This window comes from Vipera berus (assembly GCF_964194415.1).
Source record: "Vipera berus genome assembly, chromosome: 1".
In the NCBI taxonomy this organism is placed as follows: domain Eukaryota; kingdom Metazoa; phylum Chordata; class Lepidosauria; order Squamata; family Viperidae; genus Vipera; species Vipera berus.
Window position 1 is genome coordinate 150,351,118 of NC_138202.1, and position 25,340 is coordinate 150,376,457.

The following is a 25,340-nucleotide window of genomic DNA, read 5'->3' on the forward strand; positions in this document are numbered from 1 at the left end:
AAGGCCCTTTTATGGCTGCTTCTATTGAGAATAAAGAAAAATCAGCAGAACAGCCTATTCTTTGGGGGTTAGTCATAAGAAACTTCGTCTTCATTTCCCTTTGTATGGAAGGGCAAAGAGGAAGGATTTATTTATTAAATGTATATGCCGCCCATCCTGCCAAAGATAATTCTAGGCAGTTTCCAGGTATTGAAAGATACCTGCTTCCATCTCTCTGGATATAGTAGAGGGAGTCTTCGACTTACAACCATAACTGAGCCCAAAATTGTTGTTAGCTGTGCCCCGTTTCATGACTCTTTTTTGCCACAGTTGTTAAATGAATTATGAATCATGCAGGTGTTAAATGAATCTGATTTTCCCCCATTGATTTTGCTTGTCAAAAGCCAGCTGGGAAGGTGACCAATGGTGACCACATGACCCTGGGACACTGCAACTGTCATAAATACATGCCAGTTGCCAAGTGTCTGAATCTTGATCATGTGACCATGGGGGATGCTACAGTGGTCGTAAGTGTGAAAACAAGTCATTTCAATGCCGTTGCAGCTTCAAACAGCCGCTAAACAAATGGTTGTAAGTAAGGACAACCTCTAGTGTCAATATTGTGCCTACATCTATGTACACACATGCAACTTGACACAGATAGGCCAGACATCAAGTCTAAGATATGAATCTGATGGGAGAAACACTGAAGTGGGATGCTAAAAAGTTTTTTTTTATTATTTGTAAAGTTTATTGGCCACCCATCTTACCACGGGGTAATTCTGGGCGGTTTCTTTCCACGCACTCCCAAATTTAGTTTATTTAGCAAGAAATGAATGCAATGCTAATGAATTGCTTTCTTTTTGTTCTTATTGCCAGTGTTATATCTTGAATGCTGAAAGTCCCTTCATTACAAAGATCAGCATTTACTTGCATCATGAATCTCTAGATTTTGAATATTTGTGGCAATGCAGGTTTTTTTTTCATTTCCTTAACTTTTTCAGCTTTTAAATATCTATTTTTATCAAAGATCCTTCAAACTTATTTCTTTAAAAAGCCTATTTCTTCGGTTGAGAATAGTTACGTTACTATTAGGAAACCTACTTAGACACCTAAGTTAGTTGCACCTGAGAATATGATTTTTGCTCATTCAAACCTTTTCATGAATTTATAATTTGATTTTGACAATTAACAAGGCATCCAACCCCCTTTCATTGTGATGTGTCCCCTATTTCATCAGCTGGGTAATACTGCAATCTGAAGAGCAGAATCACCTGCCATTAAATGATCCATTATTGCAAAGGCCACATGGTATAATGTCCTTTACATAACAATTAGTATTTAGATGGGAAGAATTGTCTTTGTAGTCCAAGAACAAATAGACATGTTGTACACTTCCTGTTCTGCTTATCATAATAATCATAGTAGTAAAGTTGGAAGGGACCTTGGAGGTCATCCAGTCCAACCCCCTGCTCAGGCAGGAAACCCTATACCATTTCAGACAAATGGCTGTCCAGTCTCTTCTTAAAAACTTCCAGTGTTGGAGCATTCACTGCTTCTGGAGGCAGGTTGTTCCACTGGTTAATTCTTCTAACTGTTAGGAAGTTTCTCCTTAGTTCTGTTGGGAAACATGGCAGGATTTACTTTGACCAAGCTTCTCTAGTACTAAATCAATGGTTTACCTTTCGGGTTTGTGTGTATAACCCACTGTCACTGTCTTCTCTCTTCTCTTTAGATGGATCACATTGTTTCAGAGCACCTTTCAAGGGCTACATGTTTGGAAATAGATCAATCTCAGAAAGTTCTGAGGGCTAACATTTGTTTTCCAAGCAATATCCATCAGAAGTGGCAATTTGAAAACTACTATGCTGAGTGAAGCAGAAGCCAAGCAAGCTATATGTAGGAGCTGCTTAGTACGCTGATAAGTTCAAGAACGTCAATTCTAGAAATGGGAAGTACAAAATGTTTCTCAGAACCACAATTTAAAAGCAGCATATGGGGAAGTCAACAGAGATGGAGAAAGACACAGCTGGTTTAAGGTGGTATCATTCCAACCAGGGCTGTTACCTCAAAGGAAGCTGGGCAGAAATCTGGCAGGAAAAAAAAGTTCAACAAAAAGGAAGTACTTTGAGTATCTTTTTCCATGATAAAAAGTAAACTTAACAATGAAATATTATGCTTGATATTATTATGGAAGTCGTTATGAATATTTCAGTTCATTAGTGTTCTCTCTCTCTCCCTCCCTCCCTCCCTCCCTCTCCCCTCTCTCTCTTTCTTGGAAAACTTTGGCAGACCTTGTAGTCTTAAATATCTAAAAACCTTTGTTTCAAAAGCACGTACAGAAGGTTGAAAATGTCTTCCCAAGTCTAGCAGAAAAAGTCTTATTGTTGTCATTTTCAAGAAAATGCACTAGAATCTCAGGCTGAAATCACTTGACGGTAGAGTTCAGAAGTAACTTTTTCAGTGACCCTTTCTCCTAGAATTATGGTCACTTCGTCACCTTTCAGATCATCCAAGATGGGAAAGAGAAAGAAGAATCCCATAGCTATGTTGAAAACAGGATTGGAGGCCTTAAAATACTTTATTTTGCCTTGAAATTTCTTTTGGGATAATTTACAACTCTGGCTGAGTATTCTGTGTACATTTCCTTCTTGTGACAAGAATTCACATTCCTTGTTTTAGAAAAACTGTGGACATAAAGGTGTGATCCCTTCAGAATGATGACAAGCATGTATTCAGCGGGAGGAGAGGGCAAAATGAGAGAACTCATGAAGTAGAGCTTATAGAGTGTTATCTGAAACAGCATTCCTTCATATATGTCAATGATGTGATTCATTTCACCAGGCGTGAAAAATTAAAGAACCACATAAACTCACATTGGGTAATTTCTCCAGCAGTTCGTATTACTATCATAAGGCACTCCCAGATGGAAGAATCTGTCATGCATTTACTATTTGATAGCAAATTTGGAACTTAAGTGTAATGTTCCTGACAGCATGAAGTGCCAGATGCTTGTAGCCTCCAAACACACAGAGATTCAAGCATTGCCACATGCCTGCAACTCTTTGGGTCACAGAAACATTTTTCAGAAGACTGCTTGATTTGCACTTTGGAACTTGCCATCATATAAGTTAATATTCTATGATATTTTAGTGATTTTTCACAATCTACAAGGACTGGGATGTTCCTGATGTAAGGCTCAAAGTGAACATCTCCGAAAAAAGATGTTACTTAAGAATAGAACTCATTCGGTCCCACCACTCTCGGCATAATCCCCTGAAGCAGACAGAACTTAACAGAAAATAATCTTTCCAAAAGCATAGTCAAATTTCACACATATCCCAGTATCTTGAAATAGTTTGTCATCTTCTAAAAAGACAAATACTTGTGTTTTCCATATGTCAATATGTGAACTTACATTTTTTGATGTTGGGAGAAACACCATTGAGTTATCCACCTACTATCTGAAGTCACATAGCCCAACAGTATAATGAAATTATTTATACAGTATATAATTGCACACTATAAATATACGTCTCTGCATTTAGCATACTTGTGCATAGCACAAGGGGACTGTGCCCTGGCTTGCAGCCACTTTATCTCGAGATATTTATATTTAGTGAATTGAAACTCCTAATTAAGGACCTAGAGCCAGTTTGGTTTAGTGGTTAAGGCACCAAGCTAGAAAGCAGGAGACCGTGAGTTCAAGTCCCATCTTAGCTGTGAAAGCCAGCTTGGTGATTTTTGACTAGTCACTCACTCTCTGCCCAACTCACAAGGTTGTTGTAGGAAAAATAGAACGAAGATGATGTGTTGGGATGTGTTCCCCACCTTAAGTTGTAAAAATAATAAAAGGGATACAAATAAATAAAATATAGGCTTCCCCATTAGGTGGATACCTGACATTATAGCACAGGCATGTCAGACTTGCGACATCATGTGATGTCACGCAACGTATCGGAACTTTTTCCCATTGCCGAAAATGGGATGGGCGCGGTTTCTCCGTGACGCTCTGGTTCGCGGGCCGGCAGTTTGACACCCCTGTTATAGCACATTCCATTTAAACAATATCAAAAATGTGTGTTTCTCAGGATTTGAGGGTCCTGAGGAAGTCTGGTCCTGCTTCCCTACATCCTCTTAGTTGGTTGTGGCACGCCCACTGTTAAATTAGGCTGTTATTTGACAGGACCAACACATTTAACAATAATACTCTCAAGATATTAATTTAAGAGCAGTGAACACTGGTAACTCTGGAGTTAATTAGCTGCTTATCAGCGTAAGAATTCTTATGATTGTGAATTGCTCTGGAGTAAAAGATTTAAAATTCACATCTTGTGTCTCAGAACATTATGCTAACATTATTGTATGTTTTTGTAATATAAGCTTAGAAGGCAGCCAAGCTTTCATCAGCCGTCATATTTACAGCTGGTTACAAGATTATTTGGTGTCTTAAGAGGGTCTCTGTATAATATCACATAGTGCTGACAATGCTTCGCGAAGCAAAGTTGCCAAAATATTGATTTGCCTAGCAGACATCCCAGTTTCATTCCCAACTGTCTTTCTAATTACCCTTGAATATCATTTAGTATTGCTACCCTGCGGGCACTATCAAAAAAATTACACAGATGTTGTCTGTGATCTCATGATCACATTAAAACATTAATTTCATTACATTTTGTGTGCTGATATTCTATCCTTCTTCATTTAGCCAACATAGAGAGGCTGTACATAACAGTCACATTGTATTTCACATCAGTCCCACTGCATTTTCACTCTTCATTTTCCAAAATGTCCGTTTCAGCGATGGTTTAATTTAGGCTTTAAAAATCATTCTGTATTCTCTGTGCAGCGTGGGGAACAAAGCAGCATAAGAAAAAAAATGCAATATTATACCCAGGTTTTCTTGTAGGAAACAGATATCCTGGGCTCAATATCCAAATAAAAATTTGAAGTCCAGGATATAAGAATGAGCACCTGTGAAATTCCCTTCATTCCAAAGCAGAGTATCTGATACAATTAGCATTCGCAAGCTTTAAAAAAAATGGCACAAATATCCCTTTACAATCAATTGTGATTTCTTGTTTTCATTCTTTAACAAGTAGTCATGTTGGCCTATTTCCCTACAGTTTGCAACCATATGTTATCTTTTTTGCTTACTGGTGAAAATTACAAAAAATGCATTCCAAAAACAAACCAGACTTAGAAAGTTGATGTCGCGTTTTTGGATGTCACTATCAACCAGTGTAGAAGAGGACAGAAAGAATCTTCCCTCATTCTCCCACCCTGATTATTGAGTTCATATCTGGAAATAAAAAGAAATAAGCCCCTCATCCTTACATTAGCTCTGAGTTGGTATTTACTTTGCCTCCTTGGCTTCTGTGTGTTGCAGCTCTTTGTGTAATTGTTTTCAGAATCAAGCCAAGATATATATGTGCTCTAGGACAGGGGGTCTTCAAACCTGGCCCTTTTATGACTTACAGACTTCAACTCCCAAAATTCCTCAGCCAGCATGCCTGGCTGAGGAATTCTGGGAGTTGAAGTCTGTAAGTCATAAAAGGGCCAAGTTTGAAGACCCCTGCTCTAGGATTTGGTTCTGCCCATGTTTTTAAGTGAATCTACCTGCTTTGGTCTCTTGCGCAAAAAGTTTCAAATACAGTTGACTATATTCTTTTTTTACTGTTTGAATTTATCCAATCCATTTCTCGGCTCTTAGGAAAAAAATCACAATCCAATTTTGATGTTTCTTACACTTTTTTTTCCTTACAAAATAGATTGATGAACAAGTATCAGTCACATGTTTGTGCCTCATGTTCACCATAATTTAAGATCCTGGCACTGAACGTCTAAAAATATCTAAAGAAGCCATGTGAAATTGGTTTGATAATGTTAATAAATTGCCAGTGCAGCCTGCCATCACTTTTCACTTTCTGTAAAGCCCAATGAAACTGAACTGTGTGCTTGTGATGATTTTTGCATTAATGAATGAAATGCCCATTAAAGATAGAAATATAGAAAACAAGAGAGCCAAAAAAGACTTAGTGGTCCATCCTGTCTGCATGGATAACTTCTGTATTTGGCACAGCACTGATACATCATAACAGCAGCACGCCTAGATTGAAAAGCTGACCCTTCCACGTTGATCTGTAGTACATGTGACAAAACATGGACATCTTTAACGTCTCTCCAAGATAGGTGTCAACTCTGAAATGTGAATAATCTCAAGTTGCACCTATAAACCTAAATTTAGATAAAGCTTCACTGAAACGATTGCAAATTCTCTGCAGTTAATTTCCCTTTGTTATCTACTTAAAGCACAATCTTGGTTTTGCCTAAGAACAAAAAAAAAATCCATGCGGACCTGGCAAATGAGTTTACACAGCTAGATACCTGAACAGCAGCTACTTGTGCAGTAAGGGGACATGTTGCATTACTGTATTTTGATGTATTACCAAAGTCTCGGATCAAAAGGTCATTTATTGAAAATATGGACCATTCTGTTAAATCAAAATTTATTACTCATGATGAATGAAGGTGCTGATACTGATGCAACCGTTCTCTTTTTCACTGATCCTGGGAATTCAAAATGAATCCCTAATATCTATTTCAGGGAGCCTTAAATGTCACCATGTTGGCTTCATGCCACACACTAACCTAATATATTGTTGTGTTTCATCTTTGTATGTATGCATGTATGAACCTAGCAATTGTGACTTCTTCAGTAAACTGTTTTAGGCAGACTCCCGTGTTTTGTGCAACAGATCTGTGTCTGAAACAGCAAAAGGCAGGTACGTTAGGGATCAATGTATGAACTCTGTCACTATTTTTATATGAAATATAATTTGTTCCGTTTGTATGTTATGCTCTTGATGTTAAAATTGTTTCAGTTTAATAGCTGCTCTTTTTTTTAGCTGAATTAACATCCAGAGAAGAACTAATCTTTTCTTTGGTGAATTTAAGTATATTATTGTGATGATTTGGATACAGATTTGTATACATGCTCCTCCCATCATTACTGGATTTCATTATTGGATTTGATTCTTACTCATGCTTAGGTAGATTTATTAAAATCAATAGGATTTGTAAATCCTTGTAAACCATTCAGTGATTTAAATATCTGATCTAACAAGACGTGCCTTAATGTGCAGTCCCTTATGACTTACTTTGGAGTAAGTTTCAGTAAACTCTGGAAATTATTGCAGAATAGATATGTATAAGAGATTACTTTTTCAAACTTGAGCACAAGATGTCCCTTCCTTGATGCTGTTTGTTGATAATGTTTGACATAAAATTTTAATTTTGAAAACTAGTATTAAATACCAAAATTGCTATATAAAAATGGTTGTGTGTTTTACTGCCTCCTCATCTTAATTTTGCAGCGCCACGGATATTTAGTTGTTTCTCAGATGTAGCTCAGCATCTGAAGTGCAATATTTTTTCCATCAGTGATTGCATGACTGAGAGTTTGATATGGTCAAATAGGGTTTCTTGAATACTGTACACCTTTGCAATGTTTGGCTCCCTAAAATTTTTGGGCAAATGATGAAATTCAGGAGAGATCAAAACATTCTGTTAAAATACTTTGCATGTTATTTGAAGCACACAGCTGGCTCATACCGGTAGTTAAGTGATTGTCCACTAGGACTCCTAGATCCCTCGCACAGTTACGGCTGTTGAGCCAGGTGTTACCTATTCAGCACCTGTGCACTTGGGCCCTTGTCTTTCTGCTTTCTTCTCTAGTGGAATACAAAACTCACATTAAAATAATGATCACTAATTGTGTATAAAGCAAGTGACCCTTTTTCTGGATCTGGTTCTTTAACACCAATTTTGTGTGTGGAATCAACAGGGGCAGCTACTAAGCAGCTTAGAGCTGACGTCACCCAGATTTTTGATTTCTTCAACTCAACTGCAGTTTTTGTTGTAAGCAAATTTAAAACACCCCCAAATTGTGCCTTGATAATGAGACATTTACCAAGGGCATTTATTGAAACAAAAGCTCACCAAAGCTGCTGAAGTCTGTAGGCTTGAGACTAAAATGTTTGCACTAGAATATATGGAAAGTAACCAGGAAAACCGATACTCCAAGCTTAATTACAATTTGATTACAGGGTGGGTGATGGGAACCACTTACCAGACTTCAGAAAGAAAAGATATTTGTACCAATCTTGACCACTTTGAAAGCTATTCTTGGAAGGAAACTCTCTGCAACAAAATTCAGATCTTAAGAATCTTGCTATGTGTTGTTGCAATGTGTATGTGTGTGAGGGGGGGATTGTATGTAACAATGTATGTATGTGACTATGTATGTAACTGCATATATATGGTCAACTTTTTCATTATGCAACAAATAAAAACTATACCTAGTGAATATAGCTGGGATAAAAAGGAGACGTTTAATTCACAACTTTGGAGAGCAAAGTAGATTCTTAATTCAGTTTATTTCTTTCCAAATATTAATTCCAATATATCTGTGCACGTACACACACATTTTTATTTCACACAAAGTAATCAGTGTGTTCTCAGAATGAAGATGAAATGTTGACTGAATTCTTAGCATTTGTCTGGAGACAAGGATCATAAACAGAAGCCTACTATTTGCAAATATATCCTCTGGGGTCATACAGACTAATGGGGCAAATAAACAACTTGCCTTGGTACAATGAAGTTTGTGTTTAGTATGTACAATACTGCCATTTTATTCATTTAAACAAGAAGTATGATGAACAAAAATAAATTCCAAAACGTGAAAAATAAACCTAACGCATTCTTTCATTTCTAAACTTTAGTGGCATTGTAACAGCTCCATCCCCGCACCATTTCACTTTTCCTGGTTTATTTTTATTACCCCTGATGTTCAGTTAAGTCAAGTGCAAAAGAAATTTAATAAAAATGATAAAGACCTGACTGGGCAGGGGCAACTGCAGGGCAGCTGCAGAGCAGCGGTGCCCTTAGCAGCATGAAAACAGAAGCCACAACTCAGGCAATCAAAGACCCACTTTGCAGACGGTACAAAGGATGTTCAAAACGAATGGGGCTTCAGTTGCCCAGATGTCCCTGTCACGTAGATGTTGACCCCTCATGGATGTCCCTGATGCTGTGCTTATCCATCATAAGAGACCTGCAAATGTAATGAAGTATTAAATGTAATATATGCACAGTCTGAAGTAGATGCCTATCTATTTAGAATGATAGATTCTGGATGGGAAGTCAATATGTGCGACCCCTTTGTGGACCACATACACAACACCAAAAAGAAACAAGCGTAATGCTGATAAACAGATTTGAATAAATGTGTGTGATCCAATTTATGCATCTAAATGCAAATTTAGATATAATTTAAATAGAAAGCCAGATCAAAGATTGTGTCCAGATTTGTGTTGGCTGCCCATTCTACTAACAGAACCCTTCTTAAGTTGGACTTTGAGCAACTTTTCCTGTGGAAAATGAGTTGGCATAGATGGTTGTCCTTTGATTGTGCTTCGAAAGGCTAAGGAAACCTGCAGTCTGGAGGCAGAACAAAACAAGTTGAAAGGAATTCCAGGAACAGAATGTTGCAGTTTGTTGAACCTCACTAAGTACAGGTCCTTCGCAGCTGAAAGCTATGAACAAGAGTGTTGTTGCCAAGCTATGCCCAGTCCTTCAAAAGCAACCCTTTCTGGAGTGTGAAGCCTCGAGACTGAATGGCTGCAACATGGTATACACAAGGCTGCAAATAAGGTAAGAGTCGGTGTGGTGTAGTGATTTGAATGCAGTATTGCAGGGTGATTCTGCCCACTGCCAACAGTTCGATTCTCACTGGCTCAAGGTTGACTCAGCCTTCAAGGTCGTTAAAATGAGGACCCAGATGGATGGAAGCAATATGCTGACTCTGTAAACCTGCTTAGAGAGGGCTGTAAAGCGCTATGGAGCGGTATATAAGTTTAAGTGTTATTGCTATTATCTGGAAACTGCATTTGAGAATTTTGGCAATCTGCTATTTGATGAGAGATGGTTCAGTAGTGTGACATTTATTTTGCAGACTTCACATTGGTTGACTTATATTCAGAGATCTAATAGCAAAGTGTTGGAATATTTTGTTTACAATAATACCTAAACTAGCATAAGGACTGATAAAAAGTTAAAAGGTTATAATGAGCAGTAGCTCTGTCTGGGTAAATAAGCATTCTGCAAAAGTTGCCTGAAAATAAAATTAAAAACTTAGGGGTTGCTGTTTACAGTAGCCATTGCAGTGAACCATAAATAGGAGGTGGGGGACTGCACATAAGGGGTCCTTGCTAAGAAATCTTAATTGATGAGCTTATGCCTTATACTATCATTATTAATGATTGGCCTAAACTTTTGAATTAGAAATATATAAGAGGTAGGGAGGAATGGCTTGATGTGAATACCATTTATCTCTGTATACTTGCTGATCTTGGCTCTGCTGTAACAATTTCCTGATCTGTCCACAAGTGTCTTCCTGCATTTATTGTAGCCCAACATGGGAACAAACTTAATTTTGATCACACAAGTACAGGGTCGCTGCAACGGCTATAACTTTGAAGACTGGTCATAGTTACAGGCTTACGTTCAGAGTCAGAAGCCTGAACTGCCAGATGGGCAGCAAATAAATTTGATAATAAATAAATGATTAAATAAATTTGATAAATGATAGACAGACAGACACAGATAAATAGAAAGATAGGGGTGGTTAGGATTAACAAATAGTCATTGATAAGCAAGTATTATCTGTGTAATTATATTTTGCCATCTAGTGATCATCTGGATTTTTGCAGCCTAGATCTGGTAGCCCTAAAATGAGAGCTAAGCGTGGCTTCCACAATTTCATCACATCTATTTATAAAGAGTCACTTAAAGTAACAAATCCTGCTAAAAACTTTATCAAACAACCAACACATTCAACTCTACAAAATAACTTTAATTACATAATACCTTCTCCCTCTCCTTGCCCCCACCATGACTGTAGATCTTAAGAAATCAGTTCACAGATCACATTAAATCATGATATTTTAATCATGGTCTGTTGAGATACATCTATTTTGCTAAATCAAAAACTAACCATATGGTGGCTTATGATCTGTTAGTCTGTTGAATACCTTCAGGAGATAGACATGGAAACTACTATTCACAATTTCCCTTCATTTCTCAAATGGTTGAAATGGAGACATAACTGTTATGCATAATCTGCTTGCTTGCAGTGGTTATCTTAGGAAAGCCATTTCATGATCATCTGTATTTTTGGGGAAACCATATAAGGTGCCCCAAGTTCTCCAAAGGTGATTTCATGGTTTAAAGCAGCCACCCACTTTATTTTATCAGGGATTTGCAGAAACTGAAGCTTTTGAAGACCCTTTTACCTGTATCTGCATCGTTGCTTGATCCATACCTTCAAAGCATATGAACTTCATCGAGTTTAATAAACATTATCATTCAATGCATTTACACTGTTTCTCCACAATTTATTTCCTGAAAAAGTGCAGCAGGTTTCAATGTTTCGTCAGATGCATTTCATTCCAAACCAAACAAACTACAGGAGAAAGATGATTTCCTTGTTTGTGAGATGAACCAACTGAGATTAATGTTTTAAACACAGAGCCTCTTGCCCCACCTGCTGTCCAGCTGGAGGATCTGCCGACTCTTATCTCATTGGTTCCTCAGGTGGCATTTGTTTTGCCCAATTCTCCCAAGGTTTTTCTACCATTAGAGCAAAAGAAAATGGCTGATATATGTACAAGAAGGATCAACTAATCCTATAAAGAGGTTGTCTTATTTTATAGACAATGTGTGGTTATTAATTTGGAGAAGATTAATTTATTTTTTGATCCTGGAGAAGTTTGTTTTTTTCTTTGCAGTATGGCCTCTTGCAACACACATCTGCATACATAATTGTGACACGTGCATGTTATTATTGGGAAGTAGGAATGCCTCAGGATTAGTTTCAGTTGCAGTCAACACCTATATTAAAAAGGGAAGGAACTTGGGCTTTGCTCAGAGTTTTTGGCTGTCTGCTTTATTAATTTTGATTATTCTTATTTTTTGGGGGGGCAGGGGTTATCTTAAATACCTTCAGATAACACAGCATTGTGTTGATTTTCACTACAGCTGTGAAAAGTACAGAAGCCTTATCCTCTCTTTAATTTGGCTTCTGACATTATAGCCTACCAAGAGTGCTTATTAATAAATTTAAATGCAGCATAATCTTACATATTTTTATGTAGAATACACTGCAAATGAAACCAATGAAGTGTCTTCATAGCAAATATGGACATAATCAAATTATTTATATATATATATATATATATATATATATATATATATATATATATATATATATATATATATATGCGGTGGCTCAGTGGGTTAGGACGCTGAGCTTGTCGATCAGAAGGTTGGCAGTTTGGCGGGTCGAATCCCAAGTGCCGTGTAACAGAGTGAGTGCCTGTTACTTGTCCCAGCTTCTGCCAACCTAGCAGTTCGAAAGCACGTAAAAATGCAAGTAGAAAAATAGGGACCGCTATGGTGGGAAGGTAACAGCGTTCCGTGCGCCTTTGGCATCTAGTCATGCCGGCCACATGACCACGGAGACGTCCTCGGACAAGCGCTGGCTCTTTGGCTTTGAAACGGAGATGAGCACCGGCCCCTAGAGTCGGAAACGACTAGCACGCATGTGCGGGGGAACCTTTACCTTTACCTTTATATATATATATATATTAATTAAAACATTCACACACACACATATATATACATTTATATATATTTTTCAGTTTTTAAAATCATTAACTGTTTGTATTCTACCCTTCATATGCTGGTCTCTGATCATAATAAAGATTTGATTACCAAATGCAGACATGAATATGCCCATTTTCTGGAATGTTTACTCTGAACTAAGAACCATTCTACCTGATGGTACATGTGTATACTGGTAGGACTGGAGTTGATAGAACCCCGATGAGTCATATTTTCAAAGCAGCCTGTTTTTCTATAGTCTGGCTGCCAAATGAGAGTGAACTAGACTGCTCTCTTGGAAAGATGCTACAGGACTGAATTAGTCAGTATATGTAATTTATTAAGACTGACATGAAATGCTGATGTGATAGGATAGCACTATAGAAAAACTGGCAAAAAAAACCTAGTTAAAACAGAAGAAAGAATCAATGATATACCAAAAATGGACAGAAACATTTTGTTTGAAATGCATCTTTAAAATCAAATTAGGGTAAATTGATCATACTACTGACTTAAACCTAAAACTGTCATTTTAAAATAGAAGTAGTTACACTGTTTAAGTATATAACCAACCAATATAGAATGGAATGGAATGGAATGGAATGGAATAGAATAGAATAGAATAGAATAGAATAGAATAGAATAGAATAGAATAGAATAGAATAGAATAGAATAGAATAGAATAGAATAGAATAGAATAGAATAGAATAACTTTATTGTCACTTTGAATGTACACTAATTGGCATACATTAAAATGAAATTTAGATGCCCCAATCCAGCTACAATCAGTTGCATCTACGTCCACTGAAATCAGTAGGCCAGAAGTCAGATCACAAGCTTGTTGCAAGATATGTAGGTACGTACTTGCCATAGTAAGTTACATTACATTGAGTAGGACTTCTTCCAGTTAAGTGCATATGGTATAAGATTGCAATCATGCAGCCTGTTCTTATGTATATATTGATTTAGAAGTAAACCTTCATGCAGTCAATGCGGCTAGCTCCCAAGTGGCAAGGGAGCCTCTTGTTACACCATTAGTCAGGACTACTATATTTAGTTGGATGGAAGCCACCAAAGATTTTACAATAACATGATATTGTAGATGGAGAAACATCTGGAGTGGAGATAGGTGGAAGAGAAGAATCCTAGCAAGCCTATTTGGTCCTCTGCCTCAGTTTATGAATGCATCATGGACTCAAATTCATCAATTCTCTGTTTAGTGTTTCCCTTCCGGATCTTCCGATAAGATATTGTGTTGTAACGAGAATAACTGTGCCGAGAGATATCATTTTTTTTCAGGGCACCTGGTTGGTCATCATATTCCTCAGTCTGGGAGGTACAGCTGGGACTGGGAGGAAGGCTTTGGATATCATTGTTTTCTTGCCCTTTTTTATGAGAAGCCACACTGTTTTCCTGTTGAGATTCATCATCTGCATCTTCCCAGTCTTCTTCTGTTATGCTCTCGCTGTCTTTTAACAGGGTTTCTTCTTTAATTTGCTCACAGGTCTCGTTCAACTGTATCTTTCCTTGTTCTTCCTCTGTTTCTGTAGGGCTATCAATATTTTCATCCTGAAGCTTGGGTGGGACATTTTCTTCCCCCTGAAATTCTTTTGTATTTAAAGTAGCAGTCTTCTCATGGAGCCCTGTAACAAAAAACAACACTCACAATATAGCAGTACACTAACAAGCTGACAGTGCAAGCTTGTCTGTCTCAACTCATAAGTTAACTAAGATTCCCCCCCCCCCTACTAAGGGACTTTAGGATCATCACTTACTATATTATTAACTTTTGGTACAGCTTTTTTTAAAAACACACACACAAAAAACAACCTTAAGTCAGCTTTGGCTTCTGGCAATTGCCTGGACAGGTTCGTGTGGTTATCTAGGCCAGGGGTCCCCAACCCCCAGTCCATGGACCAGTACCAGGCCACAGCATGCCAGCAACCAGTCCGCACAAACAAGCAAAGCCCTATCTGGGGGATGCAGGCAGTACACAAAACCATGCACCCTCCGGTCTGCAGAAAAACCTCTCTCCACAGAACCGGTCCCGGGTGCCCAAAAGGTTGGGGACCTCTGATCTAGGCAGCATGTCTTCTTTCTTGGGCTGAGATCATCCACCACACACAAACCAGCTTTAATGCCTAAGGCTGAATTAGAACATAGTTTCTTCATTCTTATTCCAGCACCTTAATCACCACACCAAAATTGGCTGTACTGACTGTACTACTGAATTGCTGGAAAAACTAGCCTTATGTTTCCCGTGTCTGTTGGAGACAATCCCATCCTTGATTAGTTTTATGCCTAGCACATACACTAAAGTTTTGTCTTTTTGGTTAGTCATTGTCTCTTGTAGACATGTCAAACTTGCAACGTCACGTGATGTCATGCAACGTATCGGGACTGTTTTGCCATTGTCAACAATGGCGAGAGCACGGCTCCCACGTGACGCATCTGGCCCATGGGCCGACAGTTTGACACCCCTGGTCTATGGGTTCTATATTAAGAGTTCATATCCAACAGCCCATTCAGGGATTCCTTTCATTCCTTCATGATGATACCTCTGAATTAGAGATGTATTTCTTTCTCAAACGATTTGTCTTGCTCTTTGGACACATTTTGACAAGCTTTTTTCAACCTTTGCTTTAATGTGTTGTGTTTATCCGCCTCTGTCTACCTTACATTATCACCAAGGCAGCAGTGTTCTAAATCTTCCTCTTATTATTTTCAAATGTAACACATGGTGGATTTGGGCACCTGCCCTCTACCAGCTGTGCTGGATGCAACTTCCAGATGTGTTGGATGCAACTTCCATTATTTCTAACAAATGTAATCAGTACTCATGTCAGTGGAGATGATGAGTACTGAAATCAAATACTTCTGAAGGTCTCCCAAGTTGGATCTGGCTGGTCTCTAACCATGTTAGGAATGACAAACTCAATAGTTGTAAACATGGATCTCTAAAATAACAGGTAATTTCCCACACTATGCATTTGGGTTCATATGTGTGTATATTCTAGAGAAAACTGGCAGCCACTAATGTCACCAATCTATTCAGAAATGTTAGGTCTCAAAGACTCTGAGGAAGGGAACTTTTAACACCCAAGAAATATTAACAAACTTGCTTAAAAAACCAAGTGGGCCATGATATGGACAATGATTTCTCGGAAGCAATTAAAAACATCTACTATAATAGGTACCTTATCAGTAATACAAATCAATCTCATTTTCTCAGCCACCCTGACTAATTTACCAAGCAACACAGAAAATCTTTAATAGTGCAGTCATAAGTACCGGTATATGTGTATCTTCAAAAGTGGGCCTCATAATTTTGGGGGTTTTTGTAGCTTGTACGTATAAATGGTCAGTCAATGTGAAATGTTACATAAATATCTATATCTTCTTGTCCTGACAATAAAGTAATCCATGCATAGTTATCTAAGCTTTTATCTCCACTTTCTCTTTTTTTTATTCTTTATAAGTGGTGAGGAAGGGAATCAATAGGAGATTTTTCTCAGGAACCAGAAAAAAGATTTTGTGTTTTTTCCCCTGATTACCAAGCCAGCAAACACTAACCTCTAGGTGTGATTCCCTCAAAAATATAAGTTTGAAGATAAATACATTGAAGACTTTTCTGGGGGTGTTCACCCAAAGTCACTTTGTAAAAGTTCAGTGTATGAATGTCAGCACTGCAAGAGAGACAGAAATTTGCATTTTCTTGTGCCCCTTTGTGTCACTGGATGAGTATGGTTTCTGACACGCAGTTAAAGTGGCTCTAGATGATTGGAATGATTTGCCAAGCTTAGTGATGTGAAATGTGAATCCTGGGCACTAATGCAGTGTGAAGGCTGTGAAATCAGACACTGCATTAGTGCCCAGGATTCACATTTCACATCACTAAGCTTGGCAAATCATTCCAATCATTTAAAGCCACTTTAACTGTGGAAGCAAAAGCCTTCACTGAACAAAGCTAACTCAACCTGATTTGTAAAATGGGATTTGCACAAGCCTCGTGCATCAAAGCCCATGGGGAAGAAGTAGCATTAAAAGTCTTTTCATTCAGTAGGAGATAATCTCTATGCCAGGATGTACCATACCCCTGATAATTTTGAAGAAATCTATGTTTAGAAAGAAGTGTAATCATTTTGGGATAAACAGAACAGTGAAGATACTTAATGCCAGTATCCTGGCATTAAACAGTATCCTGTTTAATGTGGTAATCCTATCTTCCCTTAATGGAAAGATTGTGAAGAGCCTGAAAATAAACCACGACTACCTCTAGACATAAACAATCAATAGATGGCAGAGTTTGTTAGTGGCTTATTTAATAAATGGAATCTCAGTCCAGGTTGCAGAAAGCACAGGAAGAAAAGAGTTGGCTTTTCAAAGAGATCCCACCTTCATGATCTCACATAAATCCATGAGGGGTGGAGAGTCCTATCACAATTCCCAAGATTTTATACTCAGCTCATAATTCATGCATTAACATGTATTGTCAAAGTCTGTATGATTCTTACTTCCTTGACTGTGCTTTCCTCTCAGGGGCTTGACCCTTACTTTATCCCTAGATAAAAATGCATAGAGATAAATGACATAAATGGGGAAAATGTACCAATCTGCAGAGTTATCAAGACAGGCATTGGGTTCATCCATAATGCTAACTCACAAAGTGTTGGGTTTGGGTTAGCCTCTTTTGGTAAGACAGTGAGAGTGCCATGGCTAGTGCAATGTAGGAGCCTCGCCAATGTTTGCTAAGCACCATTTGCCAAATTCTTGTGTAGGTGAAGAGACACCATCTTCTCAAAGTGTTCTGTGAAGCACAAAACTCCACTGTAGGAACACTTGTTAATATTTTCTTTAGGGATTACAGGCAGGCCTCAATGTATGGCTGCAATTGAGCCCAACATTTCTGTTGTTAAGTGAGATGCTTGTTAAGTGAGTTTTGCCCCATTTTACAACCTTTCTTGCCACAGTTGTTAAGTGAATCACTGCAATAGATAAGTTAGTAACTTGATTATTAAGTGCATCTGCCTTCCCCATTGTCTTTGCTTGTCAGAAGGTCGCAAAAGGGGATCACATGACCTTGGGACACTGCAACGGTCATAAATATGAACCAGTTACCAAGTGTCTGAATTTTGATCACATGATCATGGGGATGCTGCAGAGGTCGTAGCTGTGAAAAACAGTCTAGCCATATTGGTCAGTGGGAAGCAATCAAATTCAAGGCCCCTGCTTTGTGTGATTTCTCCAGGCTCTACTACAGGGGTGAACAATTAATTTTCCCAAGGAGCCACATGAGAAACTGGGACAATTGTGAAGGCCTGCCATCACTGATGCCCTGCTTCCCACAGCTCCAACAATGATGGCATCCTACCTCCCATCAACAATGATGGCCCATCTCCCCAATGACCATGCCCACCACAGTGGGCTAGACTGAAACAGCCTGTGGGCCAGATGTAACTCACAGGCTTTTAAATGCCCAGGTCTGCTCTACTACCTCCCTGTTTCTTTTTAATTCCTATAAGAAGCCCCTGTGGGAGATCATCCATTGACACTGGCCAAGTTATAATGTGCTGGTGATGCCCATATATTTCTGCTCTTGGCCAGACAAATGGACATTGTCAAGATTCTGTCTGTGTGTCTGGAAGATGTGGGGATCTAGATGGGAGAAGACCAAGCTTCAGCTTAATCCTAGTAGGATCAGGTATCTGTGAGTTTTGACCATGCCCAATTGGATGGTTTTTTATTTTTTTATCTCTGAATGCAATAACAATCTTCCAATCAGAGTTGGTGAAAAATTGGGGGTCTTTCTGGGCTCATCGTTTATAGTTGAAAAACAGGTGACAGCCTTAGTTTAGAAGAGATTTATAACAATTCATCTTGTGTGCCAATTGTTCCTGTTGCCAGATCAAGAGGCCCAACACATGATAACTCACGCCTTAGTCGTCTCTCAGCTGGATTACTGCAATGGGCTCTACATGGGATTTGCCTTCATTCAGCTCTGTGAGCTGTACTAGCTCCCAGTTGGCTTTCAGGTGCAATTCAAAGCGCTTGTTGACCCTTATAAAGCCCTACATGACATGGGACCAGAAAACTCATGAGAGCATCTGTCGCTGGTCATTATGCTTTCCCCACCAAAATCTGCACAATTGGCGTTCTCTAGGTCCCTTTTATTAGGAAATCATCTTGTGGAACTTAGAAGTCAGGCCTTCTTACTTATGGTGCCTGCCTTATGGAACAATGGCCCTCCCTGACTCAAGAGATAGGATAGACTTGACTCTTAAGCAGTTTTTGCTTTTCTGGTCCTTTTCCCTCTTTGTTCATCTATGAGTTTAATACACATTGTTTGTTTGTTACCAAATATCAACAGGAAACATGGTGGCAATATGCAAAACAAAACATCTGCTTCTATAAGATCATCTTGTAATACTACAAATTTCTGGTAAGGAACGTGTCTTTCAAGCATTCTTAGAAAATTGTTTCTAAAAACCCCTCATATCCACTTGCTTGAAAGGAAGCCAAAGATAAACTGGGCAGAAAAGAGAATTTGGGGGTCCTGGAGAAAGTGTTGTTTTATGAATGATCATGGCAGCCATTTTGTGAATAAGCAAGCCCTTTTTCCATAACAACCATTTTGTGAAAGTACCTATAATGTGTTTTAAAAATTACAAATGTGTCTCTAGTCCAACAAAATTGACAGGCTTAAATGTGGACTAGATATATGACTTCTTGTCATTGATGCTTATAGTGAGTCAGCTCAAAAATGCTGATACAAGCTAGCTAGAATTTTCCAGCCAACATTTATTGGTTCATTTGGGGCAGGATAGAAATTGATAAAATAAATGAAGCTCTCCTGTTTCCTTCAGTATATTCATTTCTGTGTAAATGAACCAAACTATACATTCCTTAATTTCAGGAAAGCAATGGGCATGTGTTTCAAAACACAAGAGGTCAATCACCCGAAGGTTAACTATCTCTTCTCCAACACTCTCCTTATAAGCATTTTCCCATCATAGAGGCTGCTTAATACCCACAATCAAGATTCCCACATAAGGGCTGGAGAAATATTCCTTTCCAAGGTTAATCATGGCTTTAGTAGATCATCTTAACCAAATCTTAACCAAAACTGCAACAACAGACAAAGTTTAACCATTCCCATGACTGTTTTGATTCCCCCACTCTCACATATCTGTTGCAGCTATTTCCACTAAGGTTAGGTCTGGCCTCCAGCCCAGGAAAAAACAAAAATGTACACTATTAGTCTATTCCTGTAAGAAGCCTTTCTCAACCTGGATCCTTACTATAACCCCATATCTCCAGCCGAGCGTGGCCATTGCAAAGAGTCCTTGAAATAGTATTCGTTTGAGAGATGCTGTTAGAAAGCAAAGTTTGGCTTACAGTGAAATCCTCATACTTCGATGGAGCATAGCTGTAATTAATTTAAACCTGAGGCAGGGTGAACATGCTAAGTAACCTATTAAAATAAACTTGAACCCAGGTTAAAGTTTAAATCAGGTTAGATCATGCTGTAATTCACAATATCCATGATGTTTCTTAATTCCAAAAACTAAGTATACTTCTCACCGTCTCTGGATTCTTCTTCACAGACTCTTGACTCCTGGTAAATGAGACAATTTTTTTCTTCATTTTTTCCTTCTGGCTTTCCTTGAAAAGATATAAAGTATAAAAGTGATATTTCCCTAAAAACAGGGGTTAGTGATTATAACTTGCAGTTATTAATTCCTTCACCATACAATTCAGCTGGAACTCTAAGGGAACTGAATTTACAATTAAACTGTTTTTTTAAGACTGAGGACTTGTAAGTAAAGTCAGTTAAAATGAATTTTAATGGCAAAATTCAGCCAAAATACAACTCTTTTAAATCAGGCTACTTTCAACAAGAACATGTGGTACACATGATTACATTTCTTGAATTTGAAATAACTTAGAATTAAAAGTAGTTAGTTTTACTGAGACCTTATCTAAAATAATGGAATGTATTTCTTTGTTTACATCATCTTTAAAAGCTCAGATTTTTTTTTGCATGGCCTCTGTAACCTTGGGTTACTATTTTTCATTCTTAAAAAATAAAATATTCTTTAAAAAATTAATTTAATTAAAAAAATTAAAACAAAATGCAAATTCATTATCATTCTTTCCCTAAAGCTACTGGAAAGAACAATTTTGCCAATATAATTTTACCTTGAAGTTCTTTTGCAGCTTCTGAAATTTGGTGTACCGAATTCTCTGCCAAATGTTTGGCACCTTCTTGATTTTCTTCTACAAAAGGAGAGCTGGGATTGATCGCTGTAATTTCACATGGAAGTATCTCAGAAGAATTAGCTATCTGATCAATAATATCAATAACCTGGAGCTGAGGTTTCTCAGAAGACATGTTCCGATTAAATTCAGACATACTGGCCGGAGCTTGGATATCTTCTGTCATGATTAAAGTCGTGTCCAGATGCTTCCTGGCAGATTTGTATCCAGTGGTAATTAAAAATCGTACAATTATTGCAATATTCAAACCAATTGTTCTGTGTAGGTGTGTTTATGTGTTGAATAAAGAATTGTTGAAGAATCAACAAGCTTCCCTTCCCTTCAAGTTGTTGCAACCAAAATAGAGAATAGATTTGACTTGGATTTGTCCGAGCTCTCACAAGAAGCCAGCCAATCAGTAGCTCTCCTGTCACTTAGCCTTTCTGTTGCATAATAAATGCATTATTTTCAATTTACATAAACAAACAATCTACAAGCAACAGAGCTTTTTGTGCTGGCATGCAAAGCTGAGCTTTCCGCATATCAGCCCCATTGAAATAAGCAGAGATTTTGTCTATCCACTATAAAGCTTCTTTGTCCACTCGCCTTGAAACAAGAGTGTGATTGTCCCAACCTTTTAATCTGCACCAAGTGACCACCTTGAGGCACAGTACTAAAGTATAAACAGATTAACATTCCCCAATAGGTTAGATGTTCTGGTTAAACCTTGATATCCTCCTGGATTAGACGAAGAATTCATTTGACATTTGTGAAAGAATAAAAGTGGGCACTGGATAATCTTGCTTGTGATTGCATCACTTTTTCCCCCCAAGATATGTTATTCTGGGTACAGTATACTTATCTCTCCTGCCCTCTCCCCATTTTTAACCTGGCATTTTTTAAAAATAAAATAAAATAAAATCTTACATAAGGTAATAATGCTTTTTAAAAAATCAATGTATTGGGGAAAAAAGTAGCCACAACGTAAAGTTCTGTTATTGATGATGTAAAGGAGACATTTTTAGTGTTGTTGAGTCAAGGCAGCAAAATGGACTTTGCCATTTAGTGACACAACTGTCAAGTAGATCTTGAAGATCTGTCTTCAGTTCTATTTCTCTATGCTCTTAAATGTTTCAGTGAGTTGTCTGAACAATTCTGTCATTACAGATCAAGGATGCCACTCAAGTGTCTTTTCTCCATCCCAGGACCTAGTAGATAATATCAGAGACTGATTTACAGCATTGCTGCACCACAAAACCTCAGATCAGACTCTTAACACACTACATTTCCTCATCCAGATTCCAAAGACTATTTGGCATAGGTACCTTATACAACAACCGGTAACATTTGCAATGTTATGTGTATGTGTATGGCAGTTCTCCAGATAAGCTCCAGTGATATGCTACAAGACACTTTTCTGGTGGATATTATTATGTATTTCCAAGGCATTACAGCTGCATGCCTCGCTTGTCCTATTCAGATGTGAAAATGCCCACTAGCAATCTGTCAAGGATGTGAGCATCCAACATTGTCATCTTGCCCCAGCCCATCAGAAGAGCAGATATGAGCTTTTTTTTTTCTTGCTTCCCATCAAAAGTGGAATATTCACATTTCTGCCATCTAGTTCATGAGCTTTAGAGACAGAATAAACAGTATGGAATGTTAAAAGGTAAAGGTAAAGGTTCCCCCGCACATGCGTGCTAGTCGTTTCCGACTCTAGGGGCCGGTGCTCATCTCCGTTTCAAAGCCGAAGAGCCAGCGCTTGTCCGAGGACGTCTCCGTGGTCATGTGGCCGGCATGACTAGACGCCAAAGGCGCACGGAACGCTGTTACCTTCCCACCGGAGTGGTCCCTATTTTTCTACTTGCATTTTTACGTGCTTTCGAACTGCTAGGTTGGCAGAAGCTGGGACAAGTAACAGGCTCTCACTCTGTTACGCGGCACTCGGGATTCGACCCGCCAAACTGCCGACCTTCTGATCGACAAGCTCAGCGTCCTAACCCACTGAGCCACTGCTCAGAAGTACATATTTTATAAAATTCAGCAAAGGGAAACATTGATCTACTTCTGTACAAAAAGCAATTTAAGTTGAATGATATTCCCATTGAAGATTTATGTGTTATATTTTTCTCCATTTTTCCCCCCCTCTTCCACAGTCAACCTGCTGGGCTCAGTTCCAACACTGGGAAATGGAAGAAAAGCCCAGAAGCTTTAGGTGGTCACTGAGATTCTTCTAGTTACCGAATATCTGATCTCTGATGGTCAGCCATCACTGAGAAACAAATAAAATGTGTCATTAAGCGATAGACCTTGCGCCTGACAACTTTCATGCAGGAGATCTTTTTTGTCTGTTGTAGGAAAATGGCATTGCCTGAAAGTCACCTCCCCAAGGAATTGCCTTCTTCCTTACATTACCATGCTCAGTTTGCAATCTGTGACAAGGTTTTCATGTTGTGTTTATTGGTCATAATTTGCTAAGTAAAACCACAGTTGGGATTCACACATAGAGAGCCATTGATTTATCAATACCGCCACTGGGTTTATACAACATGCCCTAGCTCAAGCTATTGCATCAGTAACTATTGCATCAGATTCAAATGGTGATGACCAAATATAAGATTTTGGTTGCCTCCGATACTTGTCTGTTTAGAAAACCTTGGTGCCAATAAATCCAACTTTCAAGAAAGAGGACATTTTCTATATCTGGCATCCTTTGTACCTGAAGCCTAAGACTCTTCTTATTGGAGCCTACATTGTTTTCTAGTTATTTTGCTATTTCAGGTGAAAGACTAGATAGTGCTTCTTTTTTTCAGCCACTTTACAGAACTGGACAGCAGTTGAACCTTCTTTCAACCTGGATGATGGGATGGTATCCTCCTCTAGATTTGAGATAACAGGTTAGCTTAGTGTCATGGGACAAGGTAGATATTTGTTTATATATCAACTCTGAAGACCACCCATCTCACTCACAGAGTGACTCTGGGCAGTGTGCAGTTAAGCATATGGGTAACTATGGATATGATGGACAGGTCAGAACAAAAATGTTCAGGAGGATCAGTTGGGAGTCTTCAGCATCTACTGCTTGAAATTATTGCTTTACTCTGCCTAAGGGTATAGCTCTCCCTATCTTCAAGCCATTTGGGACATGTTCTTTCTTTGGTGCTGAAACAGGTGCAAGACTTGTTAGCAGGGAAATCAGTGTATACATAAATGCATGAGAAGTGGGTAATTTTCTCTAAACCAGGGGTGTCAAACTGCTGGCCCGTAGGCCGGTTGGATCATGCGGAAGCTGCGCCCACCCCAGGTCTGGAAATGCAAACAAATTCGTGACATGTTGTGACATGTCACGTGACACAGCAAGTTTTACACTCATGCTCTAGTCTAGACATTAGAGTGAACTGGCCACATGACCATGGAGACGTCCTCGGACAAGCGCTGGCTTCTTCGGCTTTGAAACAGAGATGAGCACCAGCCCCTAGAGTTGGAAACGACTAGCATGTATGTGCGGGGGAACCTTTACCTTTACCTTTAATGGCCCATTAAGTCTACCTTGACTCCTGTTGACCAGGGGAACAAACCTATGCAGTTTTCCAGAATTAGTTTGCTATAGCCTTATTTTTAAATTGAATGATTTGCTAAAAATCAATGAGCAAGGCAAGACTAAAATTCAAGGCCTCTTAGTTTCTAAGAAAACTATATGATATTACCAGACACTTAGTTCAACCCAGAGGGCATTTACTTTTACCATCATACTATTTTTTTCCTGGAGTATTATATAGTATATTAAATATCTGATCAATTCCCATTGGATCCAGACTTAGGACATTATCAAAAAAGGTTCTTGAGACTGCAGATCAGGCGTCTACTTGTAGCCCTCAGTCCACCACTCAGCAAAACGATGGAAGGCTTCTCCTACATGAAGTATGAAAAGAAGTGCTTTTAGGAGGCAACCTCTGGAATAGTGAAAACATATCCTTGTAGAAGCACATTAAGAAAGAACCAGCATATTTATATGAGCTGCAAATACAGAGATACGAAATTAAGGAATAATTAATATTTTAATTTTAAAAAGCAAGCATTTCCAGGTTTTCTAGGACTGTGTTGCAGAAACACTGTTCTATTGGTCTTTTGTTCTGAAATTAAAATGGTATTATCCAGCTGGAAGCTAAGGAAATACATCTGTTAGCCATTAAATGTCCTTATCTGACAGTCTGATTTCTAGATAGTTCTGCTATTAGCAGCAGCACCTGCTGGTGAAAACATGCACTTTTTCAGTGATGCAGCAGATGGCAGCACTTAGCATATGTTAGCTGATATCAAGAAGCTAAACAGAGTTAAGACTTGATGGGAAATCCCAGGGCTGCGTAGACTAGGGGTCT

General features: G+C 38.5%; 2 protein-coding genes across 3 annotated transcripts in view; one reads left to right on the forward strand and one right to left on the reverse strand.

The window, feature by feature from the left end:
* The window catches only part of GALNT5 (polypeptide N-acetylgalactosaminyltransferase 5), a 44,836-nt gene extending 37,622 nt beyond the window's left edge, over positions 1-7,214 (forward strand). Inside the window, exons 10-11 of one of the 2 annotated variants that reach the window (XR_014026822.1) lie at positions 1,715-2,110; positions 5,082-7,214. Coding sequence is in view for 1 of the 2 variants with exons in the window: in XM_081330501.1 (XP_081186627.1) it covers positions 1,715-1,855 (141 nt within the window). In the remaining variant the exon portion in view is untranslated. Of the gene's footprint in view, positions 1-1,714 lie in introns of both variants that reach the window. The other variant, XM_081330501.1, reaches the window with a different exon arrangement.
* A 6,667-nt stretch (positions 7,215-13,881) lies between these two features.
* Positions 13,882-21,148, reverse strand: ERMN (ermin; the record flags this gene model as incomplete). The annotated part of the gene is made up of 3 exons (XM_081315473.1): positions 13,882-14,348; positions 20,287-20,367; positions 20,905-21,148. The coding sequence occupies 3 exons, from the start codon at positions 21,146-21,148 to the stop codon at positions 13,882-13,884; spliced, it is 792 nt and encodes a 263-aa protein (XP_081171599.1).
* Positions 21,149-25,340: the final 4,192 nt, after the last annotated feature.